This window comes from Solanum verrucosum, unplaced genomic scaffold (genome assembly GCF_900185275.1).
Source record: "Solanum verrucosum unplaced genomic scaffold, falcon-dt-bn FXZP01000103.1, whole genome shotgun sequence".
Classification (NCBI taxonomy): domain Eukaryota; kingdom Viridiplantae; phylum Streptophyta; class Magnoliopsida; order Solanales; family Solanaceae; genus Solanum; species Solanum verrucosum.
In genome coordinates, this window is record NW_026020048.1 from 7,751,030 (window position 1) to 7,765,589 (window position 14,560).

General features: G+C 34.5%; 2 protein-coding genes across 2 annotated transcripts; one reads left to right on the forward strand and one right to left on the reverse strand.

Moving 5' to 3' along the window:
• Positions 1 to 1,099: 1,099 nt before the first annotated feature.
• Positions 1,100 to 10,406, forward strand: LOC125822347 (plastidic glucose transporter 4). The gene is made up of 14 exons (XM_049501743.1): positions 1,100 to 1,284; positions 1,569 to 1,846; positions 2,835 to 2,949; positions 4,458 to 4,525; positions 4,789 to 4,921; positions 5,005 to 5,104; positions 5,202 to 5,314; positions 6,567 to 6,660; positions 6,776 to 6,929; positions 7,803 to 7,949; positions 8,028 to 8,101; positions 9,079 to 9,167; positions 9,337 to 9,451; positions 9,994 to 10,406. The coding sequence occupies exons 2-14, from the start codon at positions 1,591 to 1,593 to the stop codon at positions 10,174 to 10,176; spliced, it is 1,641 nt and encodes a 546-aa protein (XP_049357700.1). The 5' UTR covers positions 1,100 to 1,284; positions 1,569 to 1,590; the 3' UTR covers positions 10,177 to 10,406.
• Positions 10,407 to 11,182: 776 nt separating this feature from the next.
• Positions 11,183 to 13,661, reverse strand: LOC125822367 (uncharacterized). Its single transcript, XM_049501765.1, is given in 5 exon segments — positions 11,183 to 11,283; positions 11,500 to 11,689; positions 11,811 to 11,871; positions 13,457 to 13,630; positions 13,632 to 13,661. Coding segments are annotated over 5 exon segments (498 nt in total). The 3' UTR covers positions 11,183 to 11,240.
• Between the last annotated feature and the right edge of the window lie 899 nt (positions 13,662 to 14,560).

Below are 14,560 nucleotides of genomic sequence, written 5' to 3' on the forward strand. Positions count from 1 at the left end.
TATAAAAATAAATTTTGCTAAAAGTAAATACCAAAACTGAAAATTAGATTTATATGGTCCCGTATGTCTTGAATTACTAGTTCTGAAGCCCATAGAATTAGCGGGCCGAGCCCTGGGCCACAATGAGCAGTTAATTTAACGAAGGAATAATGAGATTGTCAGAGAACAGATCACGTGCGGGCCCGTGTAAATTGTAATGTAATCTCCCACGTAACCCAAATCTAATCTGCAATCCAACTGCATTCTATCCATAAATAAACTCTTCCTATTTTCTCTTTTTACTTTCTTCTACAAAAATAAATAAATCTATAATTAAGACAAGTATAGAAAAAAATCTCTAAATTCGGTGTGAATCATTAGATTTATTCTTAAATTATTGACTGTCTTAAAAATACAATTTATTTTGATTAACTGAATTTAGATACAACCCCGACTTTGCAATATGAGTGAAATACATCCTAAATTCTCATTAAGGTTAGAACTGTTTTCAACACTTTTTTTAATTTTTTAGTAATAGGTCTATGCTCTTATAAGAATTTGAGGTCACTTGCTATGTTACGTGTCAAATCAAAATATATGTAAGTTTAGTTAATCCAATACATGAGTGCTTTTAAGGCTCTCAATAATTCGAAACGAAATTAATAATTTGCTTCAAAAAAAATTTCAAAATACTTCTTTCTAATTTGTATAAACCAGTTTCTCTAACCATACTTAAGTACCATTGCTTTACATTAAATACAAATCTATGACATAAATATGCTAGAATTACTCGAAATTATGTTTTTGCATATTCTCTAAATAATAAGTAACCATATACTCTCTCCATTTTAGCTTTTTTTGTCTGATTATTAACATAAAATTTAAGAAAAAGAAAAAAATAAATTTTGTAGTTATAAAATAAAAAATACGAGCAATGTATTAAAGTAGACAAAATAAAAAGTTAAAGACAAATGAAAGAAACAATGATAAATTACTTTTTAAAATTATTTTCATCTAGTACCTGAAAAAGAAAAAAAAAAGAAAAAAGAAGGAGCATAAGAGAAAATAATTGAATTGTCGATCAACTTCGTTGGTAACTAGTAAGCGATCAGTTAAATATAAAAAGTAAGCGAACAGTTCTCTCCATCACAATTCTCTCAGCTCTCTTCGAATTCATCGATCCTCCCAATGCCACTTCGTAACAACTAAATTCTGCTGTAATTTAACCAAAAAGCATCGAAGAAGATACCATTAGCAAACTCAAAAATCTCTCACCTTCAACACTCTACTTTGCATAATTTCACTGTATTGTTTCCAGTTCTCGATTTGATTTTTTTCCATAATTTTCGATCTCATTGCGATTTTGTTTGATTTCTTCATATAATCAGCTCTTTGTATTGCGATTAAAGTCCTATTTTGCTTCAAATCTGGTGTTGATTTCCGATTCATGTCGAACTGTTTAGTGTAGATGATGAAATGAGATGGTGTTTCGCTGATAATAGTGTATACTATGAGCGTTTTGTGTATTGCTTTATTTATTACTTTTTTATTTTGTTGACTTTTCCGTTATATGTACCTTTTTTTCACAGGTAAGCATAAAAGGCTTTCAAAATGCAAACTTCAACTTTCACAGTTAAAGGCAACACAGGATTTGGCCTTCAAAATCGAAGGATTTTGCAAGGCGTTAGTGACTTGCGTAGTAGGAATTTAGCTGGTAAAAGTCTCCGGATGACGGAGAGGAACAGTTGCTTCGGAGTCAGTATGGATTCTGCTTCTATGGGAATCGAACTTGGTCGTGCTAGGAGGACTGTTCAAACTGTCTTCGGTTCGTCGGCAAAGTCCAGATCACACAGAGTTCGAGCTGCTGGTACATGTTTATATACTGATTCAACTTTATAGCTTGATACAGAGGATTTATATAGAGAGGCATATTTTATTGATTGTTTTGGGGGTGTGTAATTCCCATTTTCCTTGTGCTGTGATAAAAATCTGTTTGGTATCGTTTTTAGAGTATGCACCCGTTTAGAGAGATGTAATTTTCTTCCTTAATGAGTTTAGGGTTAAGTTTAATCTTGTCTGATTCACTCTATTGAATTACAATGTGAGGCAATTCATTACTGTCTTCATTACAGATATGTTTGTGGGACTGCTCCACGCTAGTTCGGTTTCTGCTTCTGCATGCGAAGGAGTATTAAATTCTGCTATTGTGCCAACATAAGGTGGCTAAAAACTGTTAACTGGTAGCCTGGAATTCCTGGTTCTCTTTTGTCTACTACGACAGTATATCACCACATTTGTGATTTGGTAAAGGGAAAAGGAAGGGGAGACTAGAAGTGGATAATAGTTGGGTGTGAAGTTGCTATGGTAGCACAACTGGTATGGTGGTATGGTTAGTTGTAATTTGGTGAGAATGGTCACTTAGGAATTGGTGGACTGCATGCAGGTTACGAGTGAGACATGACACATCCGGTGGATGGTTATAGTGCATGGACAATAGTAAAAGATTATTAACTTTTCTCATATGGGTGGGAACCAAGTGAAAAGTCTTTCTTTTTCTCTCTTACCTTTTCTTAGTTTTGGATCTCATTTCCGTAAAAAACATGAACCTAAACTTCACATTTTCACCTGAGCTTTCTGTTCGAGTAGATTGTTCTTAGGTTTTATTTTGAAAAAAAGAAGAAGTTTTACATTGTTTTGTCATGTGGATTAAGCATCAGCCGAGTATGTTGTACAAAGAATACTATTGAAACTTAAATAAGCTGCAACCTGACTGCCTCTCTTTGGATAGGATAACAACAAAGGTCCTGCATGATGCATGAAACTTACTAACAAGCACGTCTATTGTTGCGTGGCAGGAGAGGATATTGAGGATGCAGCACCTCTCAAAGTTCAAGGCCAATCATCTGGATCAGTACTTCCCTATGTGGGTGTAGCTTGTCTGGCAGCAATTTTATTTGGATATCACCTAGGGTATGACATTATATGATTGAAGAACATTCATTTACTGGTATTTTATCTTACATATGTTATCATAGTTGCCTGAGTCTAAGGGGGTGGGTATTCAGTTCTTCTGTTTGGTTTTTCGGTTTTTCAATAGTGTGCACCGAATACTGAACCAAAATACTTTGGTTTGGTTCGGTTCAATTCAATTTTAAAATTTTGTTTTTTGGGTATTTATGAAGAATGTCAACAATAAGAAACAATAAATAAATCTCGTGAATAAATTAGAAGAAGAATGTCAACTATGTCGTCCCAACGCAAAGACAACTAATGTAAGCTTGTTTGATTTATATAGATATAAAGCCACATCATTAATTTTCTTTTAAATTAATTTATGAATGTTTTGATAGTTTCGTCCGTAAAATAATTTGATATCTTCTTTTTGATCCAAAATGAAGCCAGTGATTTCTATCCACACTATGTTCAGTAAATCTTAAAATCAATGAAATAAAATACACAAAAAGTACTTGTCTATTTTGGTTATTGTCAAGCGGAGTAGTAACTTATCAATTACCCTTCAGCTAATTTGCAAAAATATGCTCTTCATCCTTGCTTTGTTCATCAGCTTGGGGCAGAGGAACACTGGAGTGACTTGCAAAATGACTTTGAGAGCGATCATTCAACCAGCTGAACTGGAAAGTGGTTGAATCTGTGAATGTGCACGTAAAATAAACAAAACAAGAGAGAAGTCTTTTGGTTTAGTCATTTTCTTCTCTTTATTTGAGAAACCAAATAAAAGCAAAATATAAAAAAAATAACTTATGTTATTAAACTGTTAATGCTGGTTTGGACCCAGACCTTAACCAAAGAAAGTGCAATCATAGTATTTGCTTAGTTGGTCTTGGTTGCCGGCTCAACTGTTTGATTGTATAAGCTAAATATTTGTTGATTCTACATTTTGTTTTCTCATGAGCGAAACTCAAAGTTTTGTTTGTAGTTTGCATTCCCTATCAACTTTTTGAATTTTCTTCTCACCGTGAATTGAAGTTTCTTGTATATAAATAAGAAATTGGGCCTAAAAAGAGAGGCAAACAACTTTCTGAACTTTAAAATAGGCCTTGGTACCTTCTCAATAACAACTTATTGAAAATATGGCGAAGTTGAATGATAAAAGTTGCTTATTAATAAAGTTGACATAACTCTTGGAGAACCCACTGAAAGCGGAATGTGACTGTTGTTATGGGTTAGGGGAGTGTTTCTACCACCATACTTTAGAAAGTGAAAATAGATGAATTAGTTCAATTCTGGTTACCTGTCTGCTCAATCTTTGGGTCAGACTGGACCAAACATTTCTTTATTTTGAAACTGGTAACGAACTGGACCAAACATTTCTAGTTCAGGCATTTTCTAAATTCTAAGCCATAAGCATTTTTAGTTCAGGTACATAAACATTCCAAAGCCCTGCAGTTTATCCATGTAACCCTCTGGTTTATATTGTGCTATTAAGTTCCATGATAACTGTCATTTTTCTGGTTCAGGGTGGTGAATGGTGCCCTTGAGTACCTAGCTAAGGATCTAGGGATTGCCGAGAACACTGTTATACAAGGCAAGTTTTGATTGAATGGTTTTTTATGTGAAATATAGCTTCAATTGATTACTATCCTATTTTACTGGTTTCTGAGCTGCTGGAGAAAGGGTCAACTTCTTTATGAAGCCTTTGCTCTGTCACAGAGTTAATGTTTTGGCTGTGTTGGGGAAAAAAAATATTTTGGAACCCTTGTTCAGATGTCCTATTTCTTACAGTTCACTTCCTTTGGTTAATTATCTAGATATAGGAATACCAATCTTTTATTTGATTTCTTTTATTAGGATGGATTGTTAGCACAGTTCTTGCTGGCGCTTTTGTTGGTTCATTTACTGGTGGAGCTCTGGCTGATAAATTTGGCCGAACAAAGACATTTATATTGGATGCAATTCCACTTTCAGTTGGTGCGTTTCTATGGTATGTACCTTACAATAGTCAGAGATACACTATCAGGTCAATACCATTGATACAAGCATCTAATATGATGTCAAAACTTTCAGTACCACTGCCCAGAGTGTTCAGGCTATGATCATTGGACGCTTACTTACTGGAGTTGGCATTGGCATCTCATCTGCTATTGTGCCACTTTACATATCTGAGGTGTATATCTCACTCAAAGTTACACCACCTTTTTAGAAAGTATTCAATGGTTATACTTTCGTTTTTCATTGCATCCTAACAAATTTTCGGTTCTTAGATCTCACCCACGGAAATTCGCGGCACACTGGGAACGGTCAATCAGCTATTCATTTGCATTGGAATTCTTGTTGCACTAGTGGTTGGATTGCCTTTGTCTGGAAATCCTTCGTGGTAATTTCTCATTACGTATGTTCATAGCAGAAAACAATTTAGAGTTTTGTAACTTTTAAATGATTGGTACATGAAATCATGCAAAGGCCTTGCAAAAGATTTTGACAAAAGAAGATTCCAACAAGATGTCATGAATGGTTTTATCTAGACCTGATTAGTCCAGAACCAATAGGGTACCCATTTGGTGGTCCTAACATAATTCTGGAGTAGTTTGCGATTAAAGTGGTGGTAGATGGCAGAGTTTAGCACTTTGGTGCCTAATCCCCTAGTCTGCTTATTTTTCGTTCTTTGTAGTTCATGAATCTTCTATTGATAATATTACAACTTACATACAATATTCACTTTAGTTCAGTTACTGGTGTATTTCTCTAATTTCATACAGTGGTGAGGTGAGGTCAGTTAAGCTTAAGTTTATTTATTCGGTTCTTTGATGAAAGTTGTACATGTCTTTGTTTGCCCTTATATAAGCTACCTGGCAGTGTTAAATTGTTTTAAAATTAATGAAGTACTCAGGTTTGCTTATTATCTATTTTCTTCAAACTTTATAAGTTTTGCATTGATTTTATGATTTTTTTTCATCAAGGAATTTCATTGTGACTTGAGTTTGGTTTTCCTTGAGAAATAATTTGAAGTAAAATGATAATTGTTTATCCCCAATGATTTTAATTTCTATTAAGAGTGTCGTACTCCAGCTTTTGGGTTCTAAAGCAAATAGCAATAATCTGTTTCTGTAGTTTTGACATTTAGTGATCCTTTTGAAATGTCCCAGATGCCAAAACTGTTCAATGCTTAGGGAATATTTTCTCTAATCAACCGTTTTTGATGCTCTTGGGAAGAACTATAGGGAATATTTTCTCTAATCAACTTTTTTTATGCTATTGGGAAGAATTAAAATCAAGTTGTGTACCTTGACTGTTAACTTTTCTAATTGACGCCAGAGCAAGTGGGCCCTCACAGGATTACCCGTTAATGTTATTTGATTTACTTATTTGCTTGTTTCTGGGTTTATTGCATATTCTACTTCCATATCTCTCATTTGCCATTTGAATGACTACTATGTCTTATTGGCGTTTCTAAATGATACTTTTCCATCTACCTTGTTCACAAATGATTAAGGTCCTACAACTAGTAGTTGCCAGACTTCAGAAACTCTAACGAGCATGGATTTTTCCAACCTTTGCAGTTTTCGTGTTAATGCTTAAATCTTTGGGTTTAAATCCATCAAGTTACATGTCTCCATTTCATATGTCAGGTGGAGAACAATGTTTGGTCTCGCACTTATTCCATCTGTTTTACTTGCAATAGGAATGGTATTTTCTCCTGAAAGTCCTCGGTGGCTCTATCAGGTTTCTCATGAGATCTTTCTTTTCTAGTTTGAAATCTTCATTATGGATATCCTGTCTACAGCAACAATCAATGTCAGAGACTTTTAGTCTTAAACTATCCAATTCTATCTTGCAGCAAGGGAGAATTTCTGAAGCTGAGACATCTATTAAAAGGCTATATGGTAAAGAAAAAGTTGCTGAGGTTATGGGTGATTTGGAAGCTTCTGCCCAGGGTTCTTCAGAACCAGATGCTGGGTGGCTTGATCTATTTAGTAGCCGTTATAGGAAAGGTATATCTTTGATCATTCAGTATTGTAGATAATATTGATGATGCATGTCTTATAAGCGTCTGAAGCTCAGTTCTTATATCCTTAGGTCCAACACTTCCCTATATATTGTTTAAGAACAAATTTAAATTTCTGTACCTGACGTCAAATTGTTAACATCTGCCTTTGGCTGTTATCCTGCGCCACCATCATTAGGAATTTCGGATAGTGGTGTGTAGTTCTGCTCTGCTGCAATAAAGAAAAACATGTCAATTATTTTGCTTAAGTTCCAAAACCTTGATAATCACCAAAGCATAGGGTTTAGTCTGGTACGTGTATCCATTTTACTTTTTAATCAACTTTGTTTGTTATTATTTTTTTTTTCTTTTATTGGTTCAAATACGTAGAATAATGGGAGATGCTTTGAAGATAAAATTAAGTCCATTCATGTTGTGAAATGGAATTACATAGTTTCTCTATTTTTTGGTTTAAAGAGAATTGTATAGAGGAAGTAGATGATCTTATAGATTTTTATGGTGTTGTAAATCTAGAGTCCATATCTTTCTGTAAAAATTTTTTGGAGGTGGCCAGCATATATCATACCCTTAATGCTGAGGATTATAATAGTACCAATTTCAAATAAATAAATAAATTTGTAACCTTCTTAATTTTCCTGCTTGGAAGAGAACTGTTACTTACAACTTAATTTGTTCAACAAACAATAAAAGCCTGTCTGATTTTTGCTTGTGGGCACACATTTCTCCACTTGAGTTTGTTCTTAATGTGCTATTATCAGTCTATGGTCACTCATTCCAAATATATGTGATAGTTTGAGCTCCTGATATTTCTGTGCCATGTTGTACAATCAAAATGGTCTAATTGTTGTCGTCATTGCAGTTGTTAGCATTGGTGCAGCTATGTTCTTGTTGCAGCAGTTAGCTGGGATAAATGCTGTTGTCTATTATTCCACTGCCGTGTTCCGAAGTGCTGGAATTACATCTGATGTAGCAGCCAGTGCTCTGGTTGGAGCAGCCAACGTTTTTGGTTAGTCTTCTCCTCAAGGTTTTTGGTAACATCTGTGGCTATAGAATATATTTTTCTAATGGGTACATATTCATCCAGGGACAACGGTGGCATCCTCTTTGATGGATAAACAAGGAAGGAAGAGTCTCTTGCTCATAAGCTATACTGGAATGGTAAGTCATTTTTAGTCCTAGATGGAGTTTACTATGTCAAAAAAAAATTACAACTTGCAACTGAACTGAGGTTAATCCTTTGAGAAATATGTGATATTTTCACTTTTAGGTGATTAATTACATGTATGTATTCTATTTGAAGGTTTTGGTAGGCATTTGGATGCACAAACACGTGTATATGCATATGAAAAAACAGCAAAATATTCATGGGAAAACAAACAAGCAAATATATGCTTGTTAAATGACCTTGTACTTCAAGAAATTCTATCTCTAGCACTAGCAAGTAGCAATGCTATACCCTGTTATAATGTGATGCAAATCATTTACGTAGTAGAGATTGAAAACCTAAATCCTTGCCTAGAGCAATACCTAAATCACTTTGCTTGAAGGTTAGTGTAAATGAATATTACAAAGGTTGATCACTTTATATGTGAAAATTTTCCAAATAAAGTGATTTTCTGAGAATTTGTGAAACTTTCTGAAGAGCACTTTTGGAAAAAAATTCCATTCAATAATTAATATTACAGAAGAGCACTTCTGGAAAAATTTAAAAATCTTTTATCATTTAGACAAGTTTCGTTATGAAAAAATCAAATTAGGGAGTGTGTGTAATATCCAAACCAGAAGAGAAGTTAGTGGTATAAAGGTAAATTTGAAGGGAGGTCTTTGAAATATTCCCCAACTATAATCATCAAGCAGAGAGAATTCCAACATGAGCTCTTTGGGATAGCTTGCCTGAGACTTTTACCATCTTATCCTAATTATCCTTGGCAGTTGAACTCATGCTCTTATGCATCCAGTTGTCAATGCTTAGATGGTTCCTTAGCTGCAACCCAGGCATGCGTATGATGAGGCCTGAGGGAACATTTTGTGTTTATTGTCCTGATTTTTGGCTTGTTTCCGACTTAATCTATTTTTAGCTTTATCTTGTTCTATCCATTTTTTTTTCTGATTCTCATCGTATTCTCTTTTCACAGGCTGCATCAATGATGTTGCTTTCCTTGTCATTCACTTGGAAGGTCCTGACTCCATATTCTGGCACACTGGCTGTTCTTGGTACTGTCCTGTAAGTATCATGTGCTTCCCTGCTGTTGGATCGTTACTTCCTTTTTTCCACCAAAGCGATTTCTTCTGTTTAGGCCAGCTTCTTTTTCCCCTTTGTCAATGCAAATGATTTTTTTTTGTAACAAATGGAATGAAATATATATATTTTCTTGCTACGATTTTCTCTGCAGCTATGTGTTGTCCTTTTCACTTGGTGCTGGTCCTGTGCCTGCTCTTCTACTTCCAGAAATATTTGCTTCCAGAATTAGGGCAAAAGCGGTGGCTCTCTCTTTGGGGGTACATTGGGTGAGTTAGTGCTTGGAAACCTTAGTACCCTTTTTGCTGCTGTCTATTTTTCTTTTTTTTTTTTTTGCGGGGGGGGGGGGGGGGGGGGGGCAAATAAAAGGTTATAACTACATCATTTATGGCGCTCCATGATTAACTGGAAGCAAAATTTTATGCGAAAGTCCTAATATCACAATAAGCTGAAATGTGTGCTGACAGTATGCTCAAATGTCTTTTGAGCATGTTTCTCAATGCCACGCCTCTTGGGTAACATGACATTTCAGGGTGCTTAGGGGAATATGCATTTTGTTGAAGCACCAGAGACAATAGTCCCTTGGTTCTCTGATTTTGAGTATTATTGTTTACTTCTTTTATTTGAGAAGTATCTTTTGCTTTTGATTGCTACTATGTTCCCGGCATGAGCTTTAAAAAGATAACTATGAAAAGGTAGGAATTGATTTATTGCCCTTCACTGTGGTGGTATTTGCAGCTCTGTAAGATTAATTGAAGGCTCATTCTCTCCATGTTTACTTTGTTTCTAACTCGTATTTCTCCTTGAACAGATAATGAACTTCTTTATTGGCCTGTACTTCTTGAGCATTGTAACTAAATTTGGTATCAGTACGGTGTACATGGGATTTGCACTCTCTTGTCTTGTTGCTGTCGTGTATATAACTGGTAACGTCGTGGAGACAAAGGGGCGGTCACTGGAGGAGATTGAACGTGAGTTAAGTCCAGCAATTTGAGTGGTACAACATGAACAGCTGAGAGTAATTTCAGCTTCCGCCATCCAGTGGGTCTGGATTTTGAAGAGATTCTCCACATTGGGAGTCCTATTATTGCGAGACTGGAGTTGTATCACTTACCCTTTAGCTATATCTCTTTGATTTTCTTGTACGTCGGCATCATGAATCATGGAACATTGTAAAAACATGTAACTGTTATGGAAGATGATCCGCGTATAATTGAGTATTTAGGAACCCATCTTCAGCAGCATTTTTCAGCTCTTAATCATTGTGGACTACAGGTGAACCGTAGGTGTGCAAGATGATAATATATGTGAATCATGTATTTATCACTTCCATCTACCCGTATGAATTGGTAATCATTTTCGTAGCGTAAATCAGAAAATGCAATGATGGTAAAGATTTTATTTGCATTGGGTGTTAACACCAAATCATCAATAAATATATAAATACGATTGAGCATTCATAAATATTTTCAATTAATTAAAATGATATGCAAGTGAGCCTATTCATAACTGAGAAATCCCCGAAGCCAGTTCCACTGTCTGGAACTTTAGGATAATCCTAAACCCTTCGGAGTGTTATCAAAGTGTGAAAGGTTCGTTGAAGTTTTAAGTGCAAAATGCAAACAAATAAAGCATTGGTTAAACAAAGAAAAATGCAGATGGAGAAATAATATGCTTTTAGCCATGACATTTAACAAACTCGTCTCCTTTGCTGTAATTTCTAAACTACATGTTCTTTTTTCCTTCTTGCAAGAAAAAAAATTAGTATTACTTCACAAATGAAACAAGTGCATTTACAAGTAAAAGGGCCAAGCCTATAAGAATCAAGTTATTTAGCAGCTACCCCTTAGCTGAGGCTTAGTTCCCATCTCCTCATAAACCTGGTAATCAATGTACATCTTCACACTCTTAAGCTTGGGTTTACAAGCTTAGATGATTTAGTCAGACATCATCTTAATTCATAATAGATTAATTATGATGACTTGTAGATCAAAGACGCTGCCTTCCTTGGAGATGTCTAGCAAGATAGCAGCATTCCATATTCAGATGCTGATATCTCTACATATTGGATTTCCTTTCCCATCTCTCCTTGGTGTCGAGCCTACAGTAGGTAGAAAAAAGCACGATTCATAAGAACATACGGTATACAAAATCAAAATATCAGAAAGAAAGAAACATAACCAACCAAATACAACACTAAAGGTAACATACTGTTAAATGTGCTTTGGGCCTACTCTTTAATTTTTTCGGAGGGGGGACACAAAATCTAATGGTTCGTTCTAAATATAATGATTGCAAACACTTTGAAGGGTCATACCCCCAATGCAACTTCTGCTGCTTTCTTGACAGTGTGTTGTCTTCTTGAGAGGATGAAAGGTCTGCTGTACTGCTTATTGACAAAGTAATTCTCGGATCTTTAGCTGTTTCTATTGAGTTTTCATCTGTGATCTCCTTGCATTTAGCATTGACATCTTCACCATTATACTTTTTAGTGGAGACAAGAGTTCCTGGTAACCTCTCCTCATCAAAATGTTAACTAGAAATTCACTTCCAATAGAAAATGTAAACAAAAAAAGGAAAAGAATCATTGAAAATATAAACAAAGTGCTGAAGAATCAAACTACATACCTTTTGATTTATCCTTGACCTTAGATTTTGCTTTTATTTTTAAGCGTCTTCTGTGCAACTCCTAGCAAATCCAAAGAATATGATATTGAAAAATCAATCCAGTCAAACTAAGAAGAAAAAGCTAAAACAACTACGCACACATATCTATATATCCAAATGTCATACGCTCAATTAATGTAGTCCCGAACCCGTAGCTCAGCAAGCAAGTTTTGAATCTCCTTCGTCTAACATTTAATCAATGCTGTTGCTAGCCTATACAGTATTCGAAGTTTTGAAACCAATTTTATCATCTCGTAACTATGTATCCATCTATACAGTCCAAAATCAAAGCAACCTTTACTCCACGACTTAGAGAAAATGTTTAAGGGATCATAGATTGGAACATCAATGCATATGTGGATAAAGATTACAACAACAACAACAACAACAACATACCCAGTGAAATCCCACTAGGTGGGGTCTGGGGAGGGTAGAGTGTATAAAGTGCCCAACTGTTACTCATATCATTCTGAGCATAACAACATGATATGATTTAACATAGTTACATATTCTGAAAAAGCTCGCAAATACTTAATTGGACGTGTTACATAAAGCTCGCAAATACTTAGTTGGACGTGTTACATAAAGCTCGCAAATAATAGTGTGCACGGGTGGACCTAATACTTCTTAGGTGAGGCAGATGCCCTTCAATTAATTCTAGTGTTCTCAGAATAACAACTCAATGTTTTACTCTAATTAATGCTTTAGATATTACTGTTAGAAAAAGTGTATATTGGACATGTGGAACATATGACACTGATAGCTCAGCATCCTTTTGAACATACATGTGGTTTCTAAGGATCCACAGTTTGGGTTACTTGCTGAATCATAGACTAGAAAGTCACATGGTGTGTGGTGTGCTATGCTTTATCATTGTAGGTTGAGATGAACGCCAAAACACATCAACCTACAATGATTTTAGTTAGAAATTACCAATCCACCCAACCAAAGGTTATTTGTTAGAACCAACCAAACATCCTTGCAAAGCACAACAAAGTATGTTGCTTTACAACTCCACTGGAAAACTGTGAAATTCACATACATGTTATAAAGCTTGGACAAACAACCAATGACAATTCTTGGTTTTCCTTGACGTATTCAATAAACTACGCCTCAATCCCAATACTGATGGTTCTTCCATAGATAGCCCCGGTGTACAAGGTAATGGAGGGGAGTTATACATAATAACAGAGGTGATCGGATACTAGGCTTCACGAAGGGTATTCCAAAATAGTACTAAAACTCTCACAAAATTATTAGCTGTTATTCCAAATCGATGCCTCTGGAAATCTCCAGGTACTCAAATTGAGTTAATAAATTTTATCAACAATGGCGATAAATCTTATAGCTCTATAATTCATGAATGCAGGTCACTAATGCAACAACGGGAGATCCAAAACTCTCACATAACTAGAGAGACAAATCCTCTATAACCATTTCGCTCTATTCTGGAAAATTTCATTCCATTTCCTAAACTTACATTTATCATAATTACTGCTTCTTCATCAGATAGAGAAATATGGAGAAATTTTGTTTACCTTTATGAATGAAAACAACAAGAAAACTAGGTTCTATTAAGGTATGAAATAAGGCGAGAAAGAGATTACTTGAAATTTGGAAATTTGAGCATTGTTGACACCATTTTTATTGGTGAAATTGGGTTGTAGAGATGGTGCTGATCCTATCGCAGCTTCTCTCCTCCCGTCGTCCTTTTCCATTGAAACAGCTCGAGACCCGACCCTGACCCGCTTCGCTGTGTGGCAATTTATTCGGGCCTTTGGGGTCCACAGACATGAATGGGCCAGGATACATAACACGGGCCTTGTAATTTCAAGATCCATTCATTTGCCGCACAGTGAAAAATATTTTTATAAGTAAATAATTTTTAATTAAAAATCAATATATGTATAAACGAATAGATTAATTTAAATTTAAATGGATCAAGATAAATTGAGTTAATAAATTACTGCTAAAAAAAATTAACCATAAAGAAAATATTGCATACCCAACGTTGCGTATGACATTCCATGTGAAGACATTATTTATTTATTTATCTCTGTATGAAGACAGTGAGATCCGGAAAAAGAGAATTCAGTCTCTCTTTCTATACCTAATATATTTCTCTATATATATATATATGTCGTTCATATAAAAAATATATAGTCCTTAATATTTATTATTTTATAAAATTAATACATAAATAATATTATTCTTCTTATTTTATATTTGAGAGTTATTAGATTTGAAAATATAAATTTAACCAACATAAGAAAACTTGACTTCAAAAGAATAATAAATAATGATACAATGATAAATTTACATAATTTCTTAAAAAATATAAAATTTAAAATGATAAGATATAAATAGAAAGAGATGGAATAATAATTGATGCATATTTAGAAAAGGCAAAACAACATGAAAGGCTAGCTACGTGTTACTCCCTTACTTTGTCTTCTATTTACATTTAATTAATATTGTAGGACAACATGAGTATTTAATTAAAAGGAAAACCTGCTCCCAACTCCCTTCACATGCACACAAAATCCGAGGGATACATTATATAGGTTTAATACATGTTCCAACTATGACATATTTTAATTAAATTGAGTATCTAAATATATAATAAAATATGTTTATTAAAATGTTTTTAAAGTATTTATTATAATTAAGTTAATTATATAAAATATGTTATTTTTTTAATTATACATATT